At 41.0% G+C, this 13,826-nt stretch overlaps 5 protein-coding genes across 5 annotated transcripts; 2 read left to right on the top strand and 3 right to left on the bottom strand.

Moving 5' to 3' along the window:
* Positions 1-4,763: 4,763 nt before the first annotated feature.
* Positions 4,764-5,672, top strand: PKNH_1467100 (FK506-binding protein; the record flags this gene model as incomplete). The annotated part of the gene is made up of 1 exon (XM_002262511.1): positions 4,764-5,672. One exon carries the CDS (start codon positions 4,764-4,766, stop codon positions 5,670-5,672), a length of 909 nt encoding a protein of 302 aa, XP_002262547.1.
* Positions 5,673-6,219: 547 nt separating this feature from the next.
* On the bottom strand, positions 6,220-8,013 carry PKNH_1467000 (GPI mannosyltransferase 2, putative; the record flags this gene model as incomplete). The annotated part of the gene is made up of 2 exons (XM_039113713.1): positions 6,220-6,375; positions 6,577-8,013. 2 exons carry the CDS (start codon positions 8,011-8,013, stop codon positions 6,220-6,222), a joined length of 1,593 nt encoding a protein of 530 aa, XP_038970080.1.
* Positions 8,014-8,699: 686 nt separating this feature from the next.
* PKNH_1466900 (uncharacterized protein) lies at positions 8,700-9,254 on the top strand (the record flags this gene model as incomplete). The annotated part of the gene is made up of 1 exon (XM_002262509.1): positions 8,700-9,254. The coding sequence occupies one exon, from the start codon at positions 8,700-8,702 to the stop codon at positions 9,252-9,254; it is 555 nt and encodes a 184-aa protein (XP_002262545.1).
* Positions 9,255-9,523: 269 nt separating this feature from the next.
* PKNH_1466800 (uncharacterized protein) lies at positions 9,524-10,466 on the bottom strand (the record flags this gene model as incomplete). Its single annotated transcript, XM_002262508.1, has 2 exons — positions 9,524-9,841; positions 9,969-10,466. 2 exons carry the CDS (start codon positions 10,464-10,466, stop codon positions 9,524-9,526), a joined length of 816 nt encoding a protein of 271 aa, XP_002262544.1.
* Positions 10,467-11,217: 751 nt separating this feature from the next.
* Positions 11,218-13,340, bottom strand: PKNH_1466700 (F-box only protein 9 homolog, putative; the record flags this gene model as incomplete). The annotated part of the gene is made up of 6 exons (XM_039113712.1): positions 11,218-11,284; positions 11,391-11,895; positions 12,079-12,146; positions 12,293-12,418; positions 12,809-12,928; positions 13,138-13,340. The coding sequence occupies 6 exons, from the start codon at positions 13,338-13,340 to the stop codon at positions 11,218-11,220; spliced, it is 1,089 nt and encodes a 362-aa protein (XP_038970079.1).
* Between the last annotated feature and the right edge of the window lie 486 nt (positions 13,341-13,826).

The following is a 13,826-nucleotide window of genomic DNA, read 5'->3' as shown; positions in this document are numbered from 1 at the left end:
AGGCATGGGTCATTACACAGCCAACCCCACACACACAGCAGATGCAACCTCAGTGCTCTGTGTGCGCGTGTTTCACGTTGGCAAATCAGCACAACAGGACATTTCCCCGCTTAAAAAAAGGAAAGGCAAACCAAATATGTGTGCCGTATAAAAAAAAAAAAAAAAAAGAAAAAAAAAAAAAAGCAAATAAAATAAACACACAAGAACATGTAGCAAACGAAAAATGAAAAAAAAAAAAAAGACGATTTAAAAAAAAAAAAGGCGGACTCAAACAAAAACAAAAGCTAAAAAACAAAAGCTAAAAAACAAAAGCTAAAAAACAAAAGCTAAAAAAAAAAAATAAAAAAAAAAAAAAAAAAAAAACGGCCAGTTCTGTCTTTTGCTATGCTGCGATGTGCGACTGCTGACCATTCAGACATGTTAAAAAAATAAAAATAAAAAATAAAAAATACATGCAAATATACACATAAATATACATATATATACGTACACATATATGTAAAGATGAGCACGTTGGCATTCCTCTCGCTTTCCACTCAAGTCTGCTTAAAAAAAAAAAATAAAAAATAATGATTTGCAAATTGGGACAGCCATTTTGCGAGGTGCTTCCTTCAAAATTGCAACGGCGAGCACGTGTATCAGTGCATACGCATGTACATCTGCTTCCCCCTCTGCAACTGAAGAGACGAAAAATTGGCAACATGGACACAGTCAATTAACAAACGCTTTATTCTTCCAGTCTCCCTCAAAACGTTGCATGACCACATATGTTTTTGTGTGTATGCCATGCGTTGCGTACACGCGCATATGTGTTTACATGTCCTCATACCTACGTGTGTAGATATGCAAATATATATATATATATATATATATATATATATATATATATATACATGCGCACACGCAGAAGTAGCCACTCCTCCCAAATTCTCTCATCTGTCCTACTTTCACACAAATGGACATTCACAAAAATGAAAGGTACACAGCATTCAGGAGTTCCATTCTACATTAATACTTCCAAACTCAAAAAAAAAAAAAAAAAAAAAAAAAAAAAAAAAGCATGCTAATTGTACGCATATAAACATTTCCTTAAGTCTGCATCCACACATGGACACAAAATTCATTTACCATTTTAGACATACGTACATGAGGGGCTGGGTATGGGTGTATTTTTAGCATGTACATACACGCGTACTTATGTGTACGTGCACGGAGGGGAAGGCCGCGCGAAGTATCTGCCGCACACTGTGCGTGATGTAGCAGTGGATTAACAGAGTGGATTAACGGAGTGGATTAACGCGGTTGAATAACACGGGGGTAAAACTCAATGGAGAAATATCATGCGGCGGAACGCTCAACTCGACATGAACACACAAACGGGAAAAAAAAAAAAAAAGCAAAACAATAAAAACATGCAAAAGCATGCAAACAAAAGGAGAGCGAACAGAAAGGCCAAAAAAATATTCATTTAAGCATATACTCAAAAAATCGGTTTGGTCATTTTTTTGTGGCCAAAAGGGGAAGAATGCTAAACTAGGGATATTTTACGCGACAGGCCTATGTTCATCTTTTTTTTTTTTTTTTTTTTTTTTTTTTTTTTTTGCGTCCTTAGCATGCGCTGACGGGGGTTGAAGGGTTTCTAATGAGATGTCGTGTCGATGTAACGACGTATTCATGTAGTGGTCATGCGCAATGTGCCCTTTTGACCAACGTCTTCTTTCTATGGATTTTTTAAAAGTCTTCTGTTTTGAAGGCGTGACGTGGGAACTGGAGCGGAGCATAACCAAACTGATGTTATGGATATGGAATGGGGCATACACGCATGCACATCATTTGTGTATATATACGTAATTATGCGTAACGATTACGCTCCTCCTGTTTATTGCCCACGTTTCCATCTGCCCTTTAGGGACATACGAAACGACTCGTGTCAACTGCGCGCTGAACCATCACGAGGGGAACTTCTCAGAGGAGAATATGCCTACGTGTAGTTACAACCCACCAAAGGTGAAGCAACAAAAAAGGGAGCACCTATCCCCACGCAAAATGATGTCGTTATGAAGGGAGCTCGTAAAATTTTTCGCAACTTTTTCCGTTTGAATGGGTGCCGCTACAACTGTTATGTGTCATCAAAGTGTGAGTGATTTGTAATCTGAGTGATCTACTTGTGGCTTGCTTTCATTCAAATGTTTGCATTTCGTCTTCTACCTTTTCCTTCTGCAATTTTTATACTGTTCATACGGTTTAATGTAGAATAGCTTTTTTTTTTTTTTTTTTTTTTTTTTTTTTTTTTTATTAAAATACCTTACATGTTCAGGCGATTTTTAACTTTTTTTTTTTTTTTTACCAAAATTTTCTTGCCTGTTCATATTTTTATCCATTAGATACATACGCAAGGTTGGACAAATATGGGGGGGGGGATTAATTCCCAACTCGTTATGTAACACAGCTTGCGTCACTTAAGGGGTGACGTGAGGGAGAGTCGAGCAACTATGTTCCCCCCCCCCCTGTGTGTGTAAACGTGAATGCCACTGGTAGAGGGATTGTAATCGTAAGATGTGTTAAAAGTGAGTAAGCTATATTTTTCGCACTTACTCTGTAACTCCGTGGAGACATTAAGTCAACACACCAATCGCGTAAAATTCTACACACCTACCCATCCGGTGGAAAGTTCGTTTGGCTGTCCACCACCTGACCTGTTCATAACATTTTGCGATAAATTACCGAACAAGACTGTTAACACTTTTTTGTTAACGTTTCTTTTTGTAGTTTTTAAAACTCGCCCTGCTAACTTGCCATCTGTAAGCCCCCGTTTTATGTAAAATAAAAAATGAGTTGATTCGGGGGAATTGTCTGACCATTCACAATATGCTAACGGTTGTCCTGTCGTTAACTGATCCGTCGACGACGGTTTGTTTACCGCTCACCATGTTACTCCAGCGGGGAATTGTGCACAAAGAACCTCCCATCCCAGAACGTGTTAATCTTCATTGAGGGAGTCGCACCTCCCCGATGTCCTATCCCGAAAACTCACACTGGGTTAAAGAAAGTTCAGTTCTTACAGTGGCGAAAAGTCGACGTGACCAATTATTTTTTTATTTGCATTTAAAATGTGACACACAGAATGTCAGCTGTACAAAAAAATTGGCAAACACACCACTAAAGCGTACATACGAAGTTCCTCCCTGGTTTATGCCAAAGGTGTGTGTGTGTGTGTGCAAATGTTTATATATAATGACATCGCCAGATCGAAGGGTAAAATTCACCCCATGGGAGAAGTAACACAAAAAAATAAAATAATCGCTGTATCATTTCAACATTTTTAGCATCCCCGTATATCATCCTCCTGTGGAGGTACCTCTCCTCATCTACACACGTTAGTCATGCACACATGCTTCCATTTTCATGATAAATGAAGGATACATAACGTGTCTGCTTCAAACCGGCGCAGCCACATGGACGTTATTTTTTCCGAGTGATCCGTATGTTCACCTGGTTTAGTAAGTTCATCCAGAAGTGTGTGCAGAAAAAAAAAAAAAAAAAAAAGTTGTAATAGGACAAGGAAAGGGGTTGATAGGCCTTTCATTTTTCCAACATCACTATGTCCCATTTTAAACGAAATCATGGAAATTATTGTATGAAACAAAAAAAAAAAAAAAAAAATGAAAAAACACCACCTGGGCCGTATAACTGGATCATTCAACACAAGAAAGGGGGGTTCTTTTTATTCGTTATTTTAACCCGCAGAACTTCGCCCAGGAACTCCTTTCGCACCGCCCGACATGGTTATGTGGGGGCACGGGGAGAAATGGCATCGATACGACATCGATCAATATGGATCGACATGGTGGCCGGCAAAGTGAACGCCCTACCCACATAATCATCGTGATCTCTACAGAGACAAATGCCGGGGATGACAAAACGGGAGAGGGCGCTTAAGCGAATGAGCAAAGGCACCCCCAACATGGTAGCGTCACGATTGGGGCACTTGCCTTCATATCAGAACAGCCCTTAAGTCAAAAGAGTTCCACCAACGGTTGGGCATCGCAACTGCATTACATGCATAGATGCTTATGTAGCATTGAATATTCTGCGTTTGTCCCGTACACTGCACCATTTCACTTCTTTTTTTTTACATGCGTTTTTATTTTATTTTCATTTTATTTATTCATTTTTTTTTTTTTCGCAGTATTATTTATCTCACCTCGGTGTAGCGCCCCCCTCCCCTGCCGGAATTAGCTATGCAGCTTCCACAGAAAACATAAAAAAAGATTCACACTTTAATTTTACGAAACGGATTCTTCAAATGGTTTTCTTTGCCTTTCCTATTCGCCGTATTGATTATATTTTAAAATACATTCCTCCCGTTAAAAAAAAAAAAAAAAAAAAAAAGGAATTGTCCCCTCAAGTGCACTTGTTCCTTGTGGTGAATATACATTCTCTTACCGAGTGACACTACCTCTTTTATTTTCTCTGCTATTTTTACCTTCGCATACATATCTACCTCTGTGAGGAGAACCTTTGATTGTAGATCTTTGCCCCCTGAGATAAAATTGGAAGGCGTTACTAATTTGTAAAATTCCAAGAAGTCAGGTGATTCTAGATTTCTTTTCATTTCCGCTTGGTTACCATATTTTCTGTGAGCTCTCCTCTGGCAGTTCCCCTCAGGTGAAGTGTTTGTATTTTAGTACAGTGTTGTAAACACGGTAAAAGGCACAGGTAGAGTTAACATCGCGTATAAGGGTAAACACCACCTACGGAGAATGGAGCAGGAGATGGTAGAGCAAGTACACCTAACGGAGGATGGCGGAGTGATCAAAACGATCCTGAGGAAAGGTGAAGAAGGAGAAGAAAATATCCCCCAGAAGGGAAACGAAGTGACGGTGCACTACGTTGGGAAGCTAGAAAGCAACGGGAAGGTTTTCGATTCATCTGTGGAGAGAAATGTGCCATTCAAGTTTCATCTAGGACAAGGAGAAGTGATAAAAGGATGGGACATTTGCGTAGCTTCCATGAAAAAAAATGAAAAATGTTCAGTTCGTCTGGATAGCAAGTACGCCTACGGAGAACAAGGCTGTGGAGAAAGTATCCCCAGAAACAGTGTGTTAATATTTGAAATAGAACTTATCAGTTTTAGAGAAGCCAAAAAAAGTATATACGATTATACCAATGAAGAGAAAGTCCAAGCATCCTTCGATTTAAAAGAACAAGGAAATGAATTTTTTAAAAAAAATGAAATTAACGAAGCCATTTCCAAGTATAAGGAAGCCCTAGAGTTTTTCATTCATTCAGAAGATTGGGATGGAGATTTATCTGAAAAAAAAAAAAATATTGAAATTATTTGTAATTTAAATTTGTCTACATGTTATAATAAAAATAAGGATTTCCCCAATGCCATCGCCCACGCATCCAAAGTTTTGAAGATAGAGAAAAATAATGTTAAGGCGCTTTACAAACTGGGTGTAGCTAATATGCACTTTGGTTTTCTGGAGGTTGCGCGGGAAAATTTATACAAGGCTGCAACTTTAAACCCCAACAACGTGGAAATACGCAACTCCTATGACATGTGCTTGAACAAATTGAAGGAGGCCCGCAAGAGGGACAAACTCACCTTCGGAGGCATGTTCGACAAGGGCATTTTGTACGAGGAGAAAAAGAGTAGCGCCAAGTGAAAGCCCTGTAGCCGAATCAACACATATGTACACATGAACTGAATATGTTATCATCGGGAAAATATGATCGCTTCTCCCCGCTACCGTATCGCACCTGGCTTTTAAGAACTATCCAATTTAAATACACCACAGGTGGTGTAGTCTTCCGCAAAGTATGATTTCATACTAGTTTAGGCGTTTGACCGGTGCGCGTGCCCAGCAATTATCGTACGTGTTGTTGGTCGAGAGGCGCGGTACATCATCGCCGCGGCAAAACCTCCCGCGTATTGTCGAAGGTTTTACAAAGAAACAGTCAAGCTATGTGCGCAAATTAGCGCATCCCTATACATATGTGTGCATAATAATATGTGTACACACAGACGCAACGTTCACTCCCCTTCTTCGGGGAAAGTGTGCAGTGAGGTCGCTCCCCATTATGGAAGGACAACCCCCCAAACTATTGGAGAGGCATCGCTACATGTTGTCACCATTCGTGCGAACATTTTTAATAACATTTTTACTACAAGCATGTATCGTTGTTCGAGCGTATGTCCACCCTGTGCATCGCCTAGGTCCACGCGATGTACGTGCCAAACAGGGGAGGCCCAACAAAAAAATAGACCAAATTAACCAGTAGGATCAAGTTCCACTTATCTGAATACTTGAGGTGGTAGGCGTAGTGGATGTAAAAAAAAGGAGAGCTTGCAATGAGCCGCAGGATTATCTGTACAAAAAAAAAAAAAAAAAAAAAAAGGGGGGGAGATATGAGAAGTGGTGAATTAGCCATGCTGTGATGTGACATCATGTTGAGGTATCTTTCTCCTCGTTGGACAGAGCACGGTAAGGGTGCAAGGGGCAAGGGGCAAGTAACGCCTCGACAACGGTGCTCCAGTCGAATCGCTTTCCCCTGGCTGTGAGTTCTCACCTCCCCGTGGGCAAAAATTAGCAGGTAAAGACACAAAACGCCCAGGTGGAGGACCTCCCCGAGGAACGGGGTAAAGAGCAAGGAAATCCCACCCTGAGGGAAGATCCGATTGCGGAAAAAGTGATACACTGCATGGAAGGACATCAAATAAACAGGCAATGCATACAACACATTTCCATTGGGTGATCGAAGCAGTTTTAAAAACTGAACACCCCAATACTTATTCTGAATATAACTGTAAATAAATGGAATGGTTTTATCACACCATGGTCTACGTATGAGTTCATCCTTCCTATAGGTGTAGATAAACGTGCTTGCATACTCAAGAGGGTTTGCCCAAAGAGATAAGGAGAAATTCAGAAAATTCTTATGTTCCTCTCTCCACAGGTTATCATATTTCTCCACGCAATACAAGTAGTAGGCGTAGGCTTGAAAGGTGAGAAGTGGTAATACCACGAGTGCAGCTTCCAGGAGCGCCTTTGCCCAGTGGAGTACAAACTGCAAGAAGATTCTTCTCCCTGTGAAGTGACTTAATATCTGCGCTCGGTATGTTTTGTGTGGTTCCAGCCGGAGAGATAACACCCCTGCACAATGCATACAGAATGTACATGTTCTCAGGGTGTGCACGAAAAGAGGTATTAAAAATAAAATTCCGTTGGATCTGAAAAAGGATGCAATCGAAAAAGACAAAACGCCTAACAATTCCAAAGTAAAGCTCCCATTTCTGATATTTAAAGACCACTGTAAAAAGGTGAATCCCCAAATGGATAGACAGGTAAAAAAACCTTCGCTATAAAAACTGCTCATATGTATGCTCCCTATATTAAAGGTGAATAGAAGTGCAGCCATGAAGCTGAGGCGGCGGCAGTCCTCTACACTTTTAACATTACCCATGTAGTCGTCCCTCTTCTTTGTACTTTGCTTTTCGGAAAACATACGAATATGTGCCTTCGCCCTACCGAGCGATGTAAACACGAATAAGTACAACCCAATCACGGAAAAAATAAAAAAAAAATTATTAGCAATTATAGCTATTAGCACGTGCATAGAACAGGCACTAATTTGGGGGAGCACCCCCCCCATGAGTCTTTTTAAGTAACCTACAACTAAAGGAAGTGCAGGAAAAAACGCATGGTTCTGCTCGTATAGGTATTCTGCCTCGTTTAATGATAACCGTAAAAAATATTCTCCATCCCAGGAGGAAAAACATTTTACGTAACTCCACAAACTCCACTTTTCTTCATCGCACAATAGGTCATTGCTCGATTTGTAACTACTTATCAGTCTTGACCATATAATCGTGTATGCTGTGGTGAGTGCTCGGACTATAAAGGAAGTCACTGCAAGGTTTAGCACGTCGACGGTTACCTTCTGCTTCGTTTTGTCTGCTCCTTCTTCTTCCCCCTGCTGCGGATTAGCTCTCCCTTCGTCTCCCATGGTTGAGAAAAAGGTCCCCGGGTGCGCAGCTCCACACAATGGGTTAGATATGTCAGTTTCGTTATTGTACGTTTTCTTTCATTTGCTTCCATTTGTTAATCCTTCTCTCCTGAGCTTATCTGGGCATCCAAAACTTCGACTGTGCAAACCGCGTCTCTGCTCCAGTTAGTAGTGTCGCCCTTTTCTCCCTCCCAAGGAACAAAAGCTACACAAGGAAAAGGTCCACTGCACGCCCTCCTGGTGTCTTCAAAAATGTGGAAAAGGCAAAGGCACCGTACTGCTTTCTTCCCATGTAAGGGGGGAGAAAATCTCCCAACTGGAAAACGTCAAATGGTATGCCGCATGGGGTGCTAATTTAGCAACAAGGCTGTATTAAAAAAAAAAAAAAAAAAAAAAAAATGACACGTAAATTTCGCCTGACCTGTTCAGAATTTTTTTTTTTTTTTTTTTCTCCCTCTTTTTTTTTGGTTGATGCGCAACAAAAAGAGTGGATCCATTTAGGAGGATCCTCCCTATGGTTTGACATCTTTTAAAAAATTCGCGAAATGAAATTAGGAAGAAAATTCCTACGACGTTGGTAACCCGTGCAACGCGAGCGATGCGGCGCCAAAGCACTTTTGATGGCAAAGCCTTTTTGGACGCTAAACTGTGCTGTTGCAAGCGGCCATTCCAGCCTTGTCGAAAGGATGGATGAACGGGACCAGGCGACTGTGGTAGGCGGGACCACGTCGTTCACACGAGAAGAACAACCAGAAGAACGGAACAAGAATGAAGTGACGCTGCTCGAAATAAAAAGGAAAGTCCAAAACGAGAAGGAGGCACAGAAGGACGACCATAAACAGAGAAAGTTCAAAATAATTAACTATACATCCAAGGATAGTCTTGTAAGCAAAGTAGAGAAGGACTTCTTCCTTTACTTTTGTTTCTTATGTGGTTATAATTGTTTAATTAGCGAAACAGACGTAGCAGATTTGCCAAGGAGGACGACGGACGGATCGATCATATTTCCCTTTAAAAAAATTGTTCACAAAAAATTTCATAAAACGAAAAAGGAACATATACTTATAAGAAGAAAGGAAGATGCGTTGGAAGTTCAGTTCCGTATTCTATGCAAAGAGTGTGGAGTTCCTATTGGCTATGTCAACAGCCTAGACCAAGACAACGCGTTCATTTATTACTATAGCTATTCCTTTGTTCGGAGCCAGACAAAGTCGAGACTTTTTAAGGACATCTCTCTGTGAAGAAAGCATCAAAGGTGTTATTATTTTTTCTCCTGACCTGGTCATACAAATTTTTTTTTTTTTTTTTTTTTTTTTCTTCTTACAAAACGGGACAAATCGAACCCTTCAATGGGATGCATACGCAATGCCCACTTTGGTCTTTCCGCTTGGGCAACTTAAACAGACTGCACCATAACGCGCCATTTTTTCACGTGATATGTTCATTAATTCGTTTTTACAACTTCCCTTTTTCACCCTGGCCAAACGAATACCGCCTGCCAATACAACTATTACATGTCCTCGCCCCGCAGAAGAGGAAGAATGTCATACTTGCTCTCCTTCCCTTCGCGTACAAATTCTTGTTGCCCGTTACTATTCACTTGGTCTTTCTGCCTCCCACCAGTTGTACTCCTCCCTGGGGGAATACTCCGAACTGCCTGACCGACACCCTCCCCCCCAGGCTGGTACTTCTTCTCTGTGGTCGAAGTTATCAAATTGCTGACATTCGGTTCGAGATTCACGTTCATGTTGAAGAAGCCTATTCTCTGAATGGACCCTCTGACTTCATTGGGACCTCCCTTTTTGGTTCTCGTGCTGGGCATGATAACCTGTGCAAAGGGGGGGGGGGAAGAGAGGAGAAGTGGGAATGTTGCTCTTTTAGGGGCATTTTGCAACGGAGCGGTGTGATATGTCCCCCACGTTATTAACGCTAATGCGATCACCTCACAGTAGTACCATTTTTCCCATGGACCATGTAGTCACGCCCCCTTGAATTATCAGAATATCTCCCACTCGAAAAAAGTACTTGCAACTTTTGGAGTTGTTCATTTGGGCCAAGTTGGAGGAACCTGTCAAATTCGACGCGTTCGCTGTGTTTGTCCCACTGGAAGGCTTCTTCCCCACATCATGGGAAAACCTTGTATGCTCACTAGCTGTGCCGCTACCCACATGGTCGCTCAGATTGAGTGGGGTAGAGCTGTTCCACTCCACCGCATCGTCTAGGTCATCATTGAATAGGTTAACATTCTTTTTGGTGAGTTCCTCTTCTATGAGAGTGCGGGGGATGCACAATATGACCGACCCACTTATGTCTGCCACAAGGTAATGGTACTTTACTATGTTATTTATGTGGTCTGGGGGGTCATCTATAAACTTCACGATAAGGCACTGTATGCATAGGTTGCTCATTTGCGGCTTGAGGTCCTTAATCTGGAAAAACGTTTCATCACACATTCTCCAAAAAGTTCTCTCCCACAGATCAATAAGCAGTGCGCGCAGAGCTCGCCTCAAATGCGGCTTCTTAGCCGCCTACCCTACCGACGTTTACTCAACCGTCAACACTGCCAAGATGGCTGAATTGTAAACTTTCCCGATTCACAATTCTGTAAAACGGACACGGAAAGCGTCGTCTCTGTGGTTCTTTCCTTTATTTTGAAAAGATTACCCATAATTTTATAAAAAAAAAAGGAGAATTTCTCTTACATAAAAAAAAAAAAAAAAAAAAAATTAAATAAATGAATGAAAAAGCAAAAAATAAGTTAAAGAATTCCCTTTATCGTTCATGCACTGAGGATCCGTGCAGATGGAGCAACGGTGCGGCTGGCGCATGTGCCGGGGAAAACTATTCTTTACTACGTAAAATGACATAGCCAAGAGGATGGTGGAAGGTGTCACATAAAACAAGGGACAAGTTACACGGCAGATAGAGAGGCATTCCTCCTCCGGGAGTGTCACGGGCTTAACAGAAACGGGGCAAGAAAAAGGAGAAGGGGAGTCCTGCTCCGCGGCTTGGCGTGAAAAAAAAAACAGCCAAAAAAAAAAAAAAAAAAAAAAAAAAAATTGCAACTAGCTAAATCTGTTCTTAAGCTAACAATGCGTACAGCTTTTTTTTTTTTTTTTTTTTTTCCAGAACGTTAAGTTGTGCGCTGTCTGCCATGAATTACAAATTGAGGGAATTTACCCTAGAGGCATATCCATACGTGTGTCACGTTTCCGGAATTTTTGTTATAAACAGATGGGACAGAAACTTGAGGTTAAAAAAGAAGAATGGCCTGATAGGGGGGGGGGGGGGGGGTGACAAACGGAGTGGGTGAAAATATACACGCACAGGTATGTGTGCATACAGGCTGGCGTACATCCACTGACGTCCACACCCACCTGTACTGCCGGTTGTTGATGTTTAGGGTATCCTCCGAAGAACTGAGCTTCAGCTGGGATAAAATTTTAAAGGACATCCATTTCAGCATATTATTATTGGCGCTCAAATAATTTTTTAAACGCAACTGAATGATATTTTTATACTTTAAAGGTTCGCTGAGTGACTCCGGATAACTTATTTCAATCACCTTTTCACTTTCTTTGAATGTATACTCCCCTATCCTAACCATTTTAACCAATCCATTTTCGGTCTCCCCCTGAAATTTTATCAAACTCTTTATTAAGTCATGACTTGGAACGGACAAATCCCAACTTCGTATTTTGTTGTACGATATTTTTAGGGCTTCCAAGACTTCCTTTTTGTTTACCTCGGAGCGCATCACCAGCACCTTGTTCGATTCGTTGATGAAGAGGAGGTAGCGGAAGTAAGTCACTACGCATGGGTTGTAAATGACTCGATCTCTGTCCTTCGGATCCAGGTGTATATTACCAATGTCCTTCAGGGCTGCCGTTGGGGGAAGGGGGAGGGGCGAAAGGCGATATCAATGTGAATGGCACACAACGGTAGTATCGCTTAAACGTGCGAGCAACCCGTACGGGAACGTTTATGGGCTGCTCTTTTGCAAAGTGTAACATGTGTATTTTTCGTCCATGTGGGGTATTTTCGTTTATCTTTTCAGCTACTCACATCTTATGTACGTGACGCAGCTGATGTAGACACCATCATGCCGGATGCGGGGATACTCCAGCAACAGTCTGCAGTAGGTAAAGCGAAGTGGATTTATGGAGGGCCATCTTAGCCGTTCAACTCGTATGTTTGTTCTTTTTCTTTTTCTTTTTCTTTTTTTCTTTTTTATTTTTATTTGATTGCATGATTACAACTCATTTCTTCCTTGGCACACCTTTTGAAGGAATTCCCGTACGCCTTGCTCTTCTCCTCACAGTTTTGGAAGTTCCTATCGCACAACCGTTTATATTCGCTTTCAACCGACACATGGGAGTGTATTTCTTTGCAGGAAAATAGGAATCTGCATTACAGGGCCATCGAAGAAAAAAAAAAAAAAATGTATGAACGGTTCATACGACGTTATGTTCTTTCTTTTGCCTCTCCCTTCTAGTACAAGTAAAACGTAACACTCGTTGAAATTGGTAACGTTGATGGCCCCCAAAAGAACAAAACAAATCACCCTTCCCACAGGTGCGTACGCAAAATGAAATAATGTAACATACACCTTTGGGGAACACACGTATGCGAGAATGTAAAACTGTGTATGAACTTTTTAATTGTATCCTACGCATGTTATGCTCTATTCCTCTAAAATGTTTCCCTCATCTGCTGCCTACGTTAGTGGAGGTTACGTTCTTATATGTGTGATAAGAACCCCCTTCTGACATGAATCACATGACACTGGACTCACCTATGGAGGGAGTAAAAATCCAGGAACTTTATAATGCCCAAAAAATTTTCTGTTAATATATTAATCATGTAGACATTCTGCTCTCTCTGGGTGGTTTCCTCTACAGGTGTATTTTTATCACTGCATTTTGAAAAGGTGAAGAGTGTGGTGGTGAGTATGGCGGTATGGGGACAATGTGTAAAAAAAAAAAAAAAAAAAATAATAATAATAATAAAAAAAATGGTTTATTAAAATGGGAGGGAGATTATCATGTTATATGGTAGACAAAATGGTTTTCCATCTTTATATGAGAATATGTAGACGTGCATGCTCCAGTGACACAACCGTACCTGCTCTCACTGTTGTCATCGATATATATTTTGAGAACATTTGGATAGAGCTTAACAGCTTCTTGATAAAATTTTGTTGCCTTTAAATAATTTTCATCACGCTCATGGTTTAATGCTTGCAAGAATAATTGTTTTGCTTTTTCCTTTTTTGAATTTATGCAGTTGGTAGACTTGTCAGGGGGCTGTTTCATTTCTTCGAACATTGCTCTAATTTGTGCAGGCAGTACATAAAACGGTGGAGAAAGCCGCGATTTCACACAACGTCAGTGGGGCGCGTCCCAGATCAGCCGTGTCCCCACCGGAGGGATGCATGCCAAGACCCCTTACCAAAATTGACTGATTGAATACGTTTAAAATGGAAAAGGAAGAAATATCAAACGGGGGCTGCGCGAGAGGACTAACAAGGTGCGTTTTTCAAGGAGAGGCTCCTTTTGATCATGTGCAAATCAGAACGTGCGTATACTTATATATATATCCTACGTGCGTATACTTATATGTATATCCTACGTGCGTGCACTCCTACATACATGTCGGAGTGATTATCTACATAGGGCACGTTGTGGACATGTGCGCAAAGAAAACACCCGAAAGGGCTAACTGTAAAAAAAAAAAAAAAAAACGCAAAAATATTTTTCAACACCTAAAAATGATTTTTCTGCCAAAAAAAAAAAAAAAAAAAAAGGAACGTA

This window comes from Plasmodium knowlesi (genome assembly GCF_000006355.2).
Source record: "Plasmodium knowlesi strain H genome assembly, chromosome: 14".
In the NCBI taxonomy this organism is placed as follows: Eukaryota; Apicomplexa; class Aconoidasida; order Haemosporida; family Plasmodiidae; genus Plasmodium; species Plasmodium knowlesi.
The sequence above is the reverse complement of the archived record's forward strand: the minus strand, read 5'-3'. Positions and strand labels throughout refer to the sequence as shown.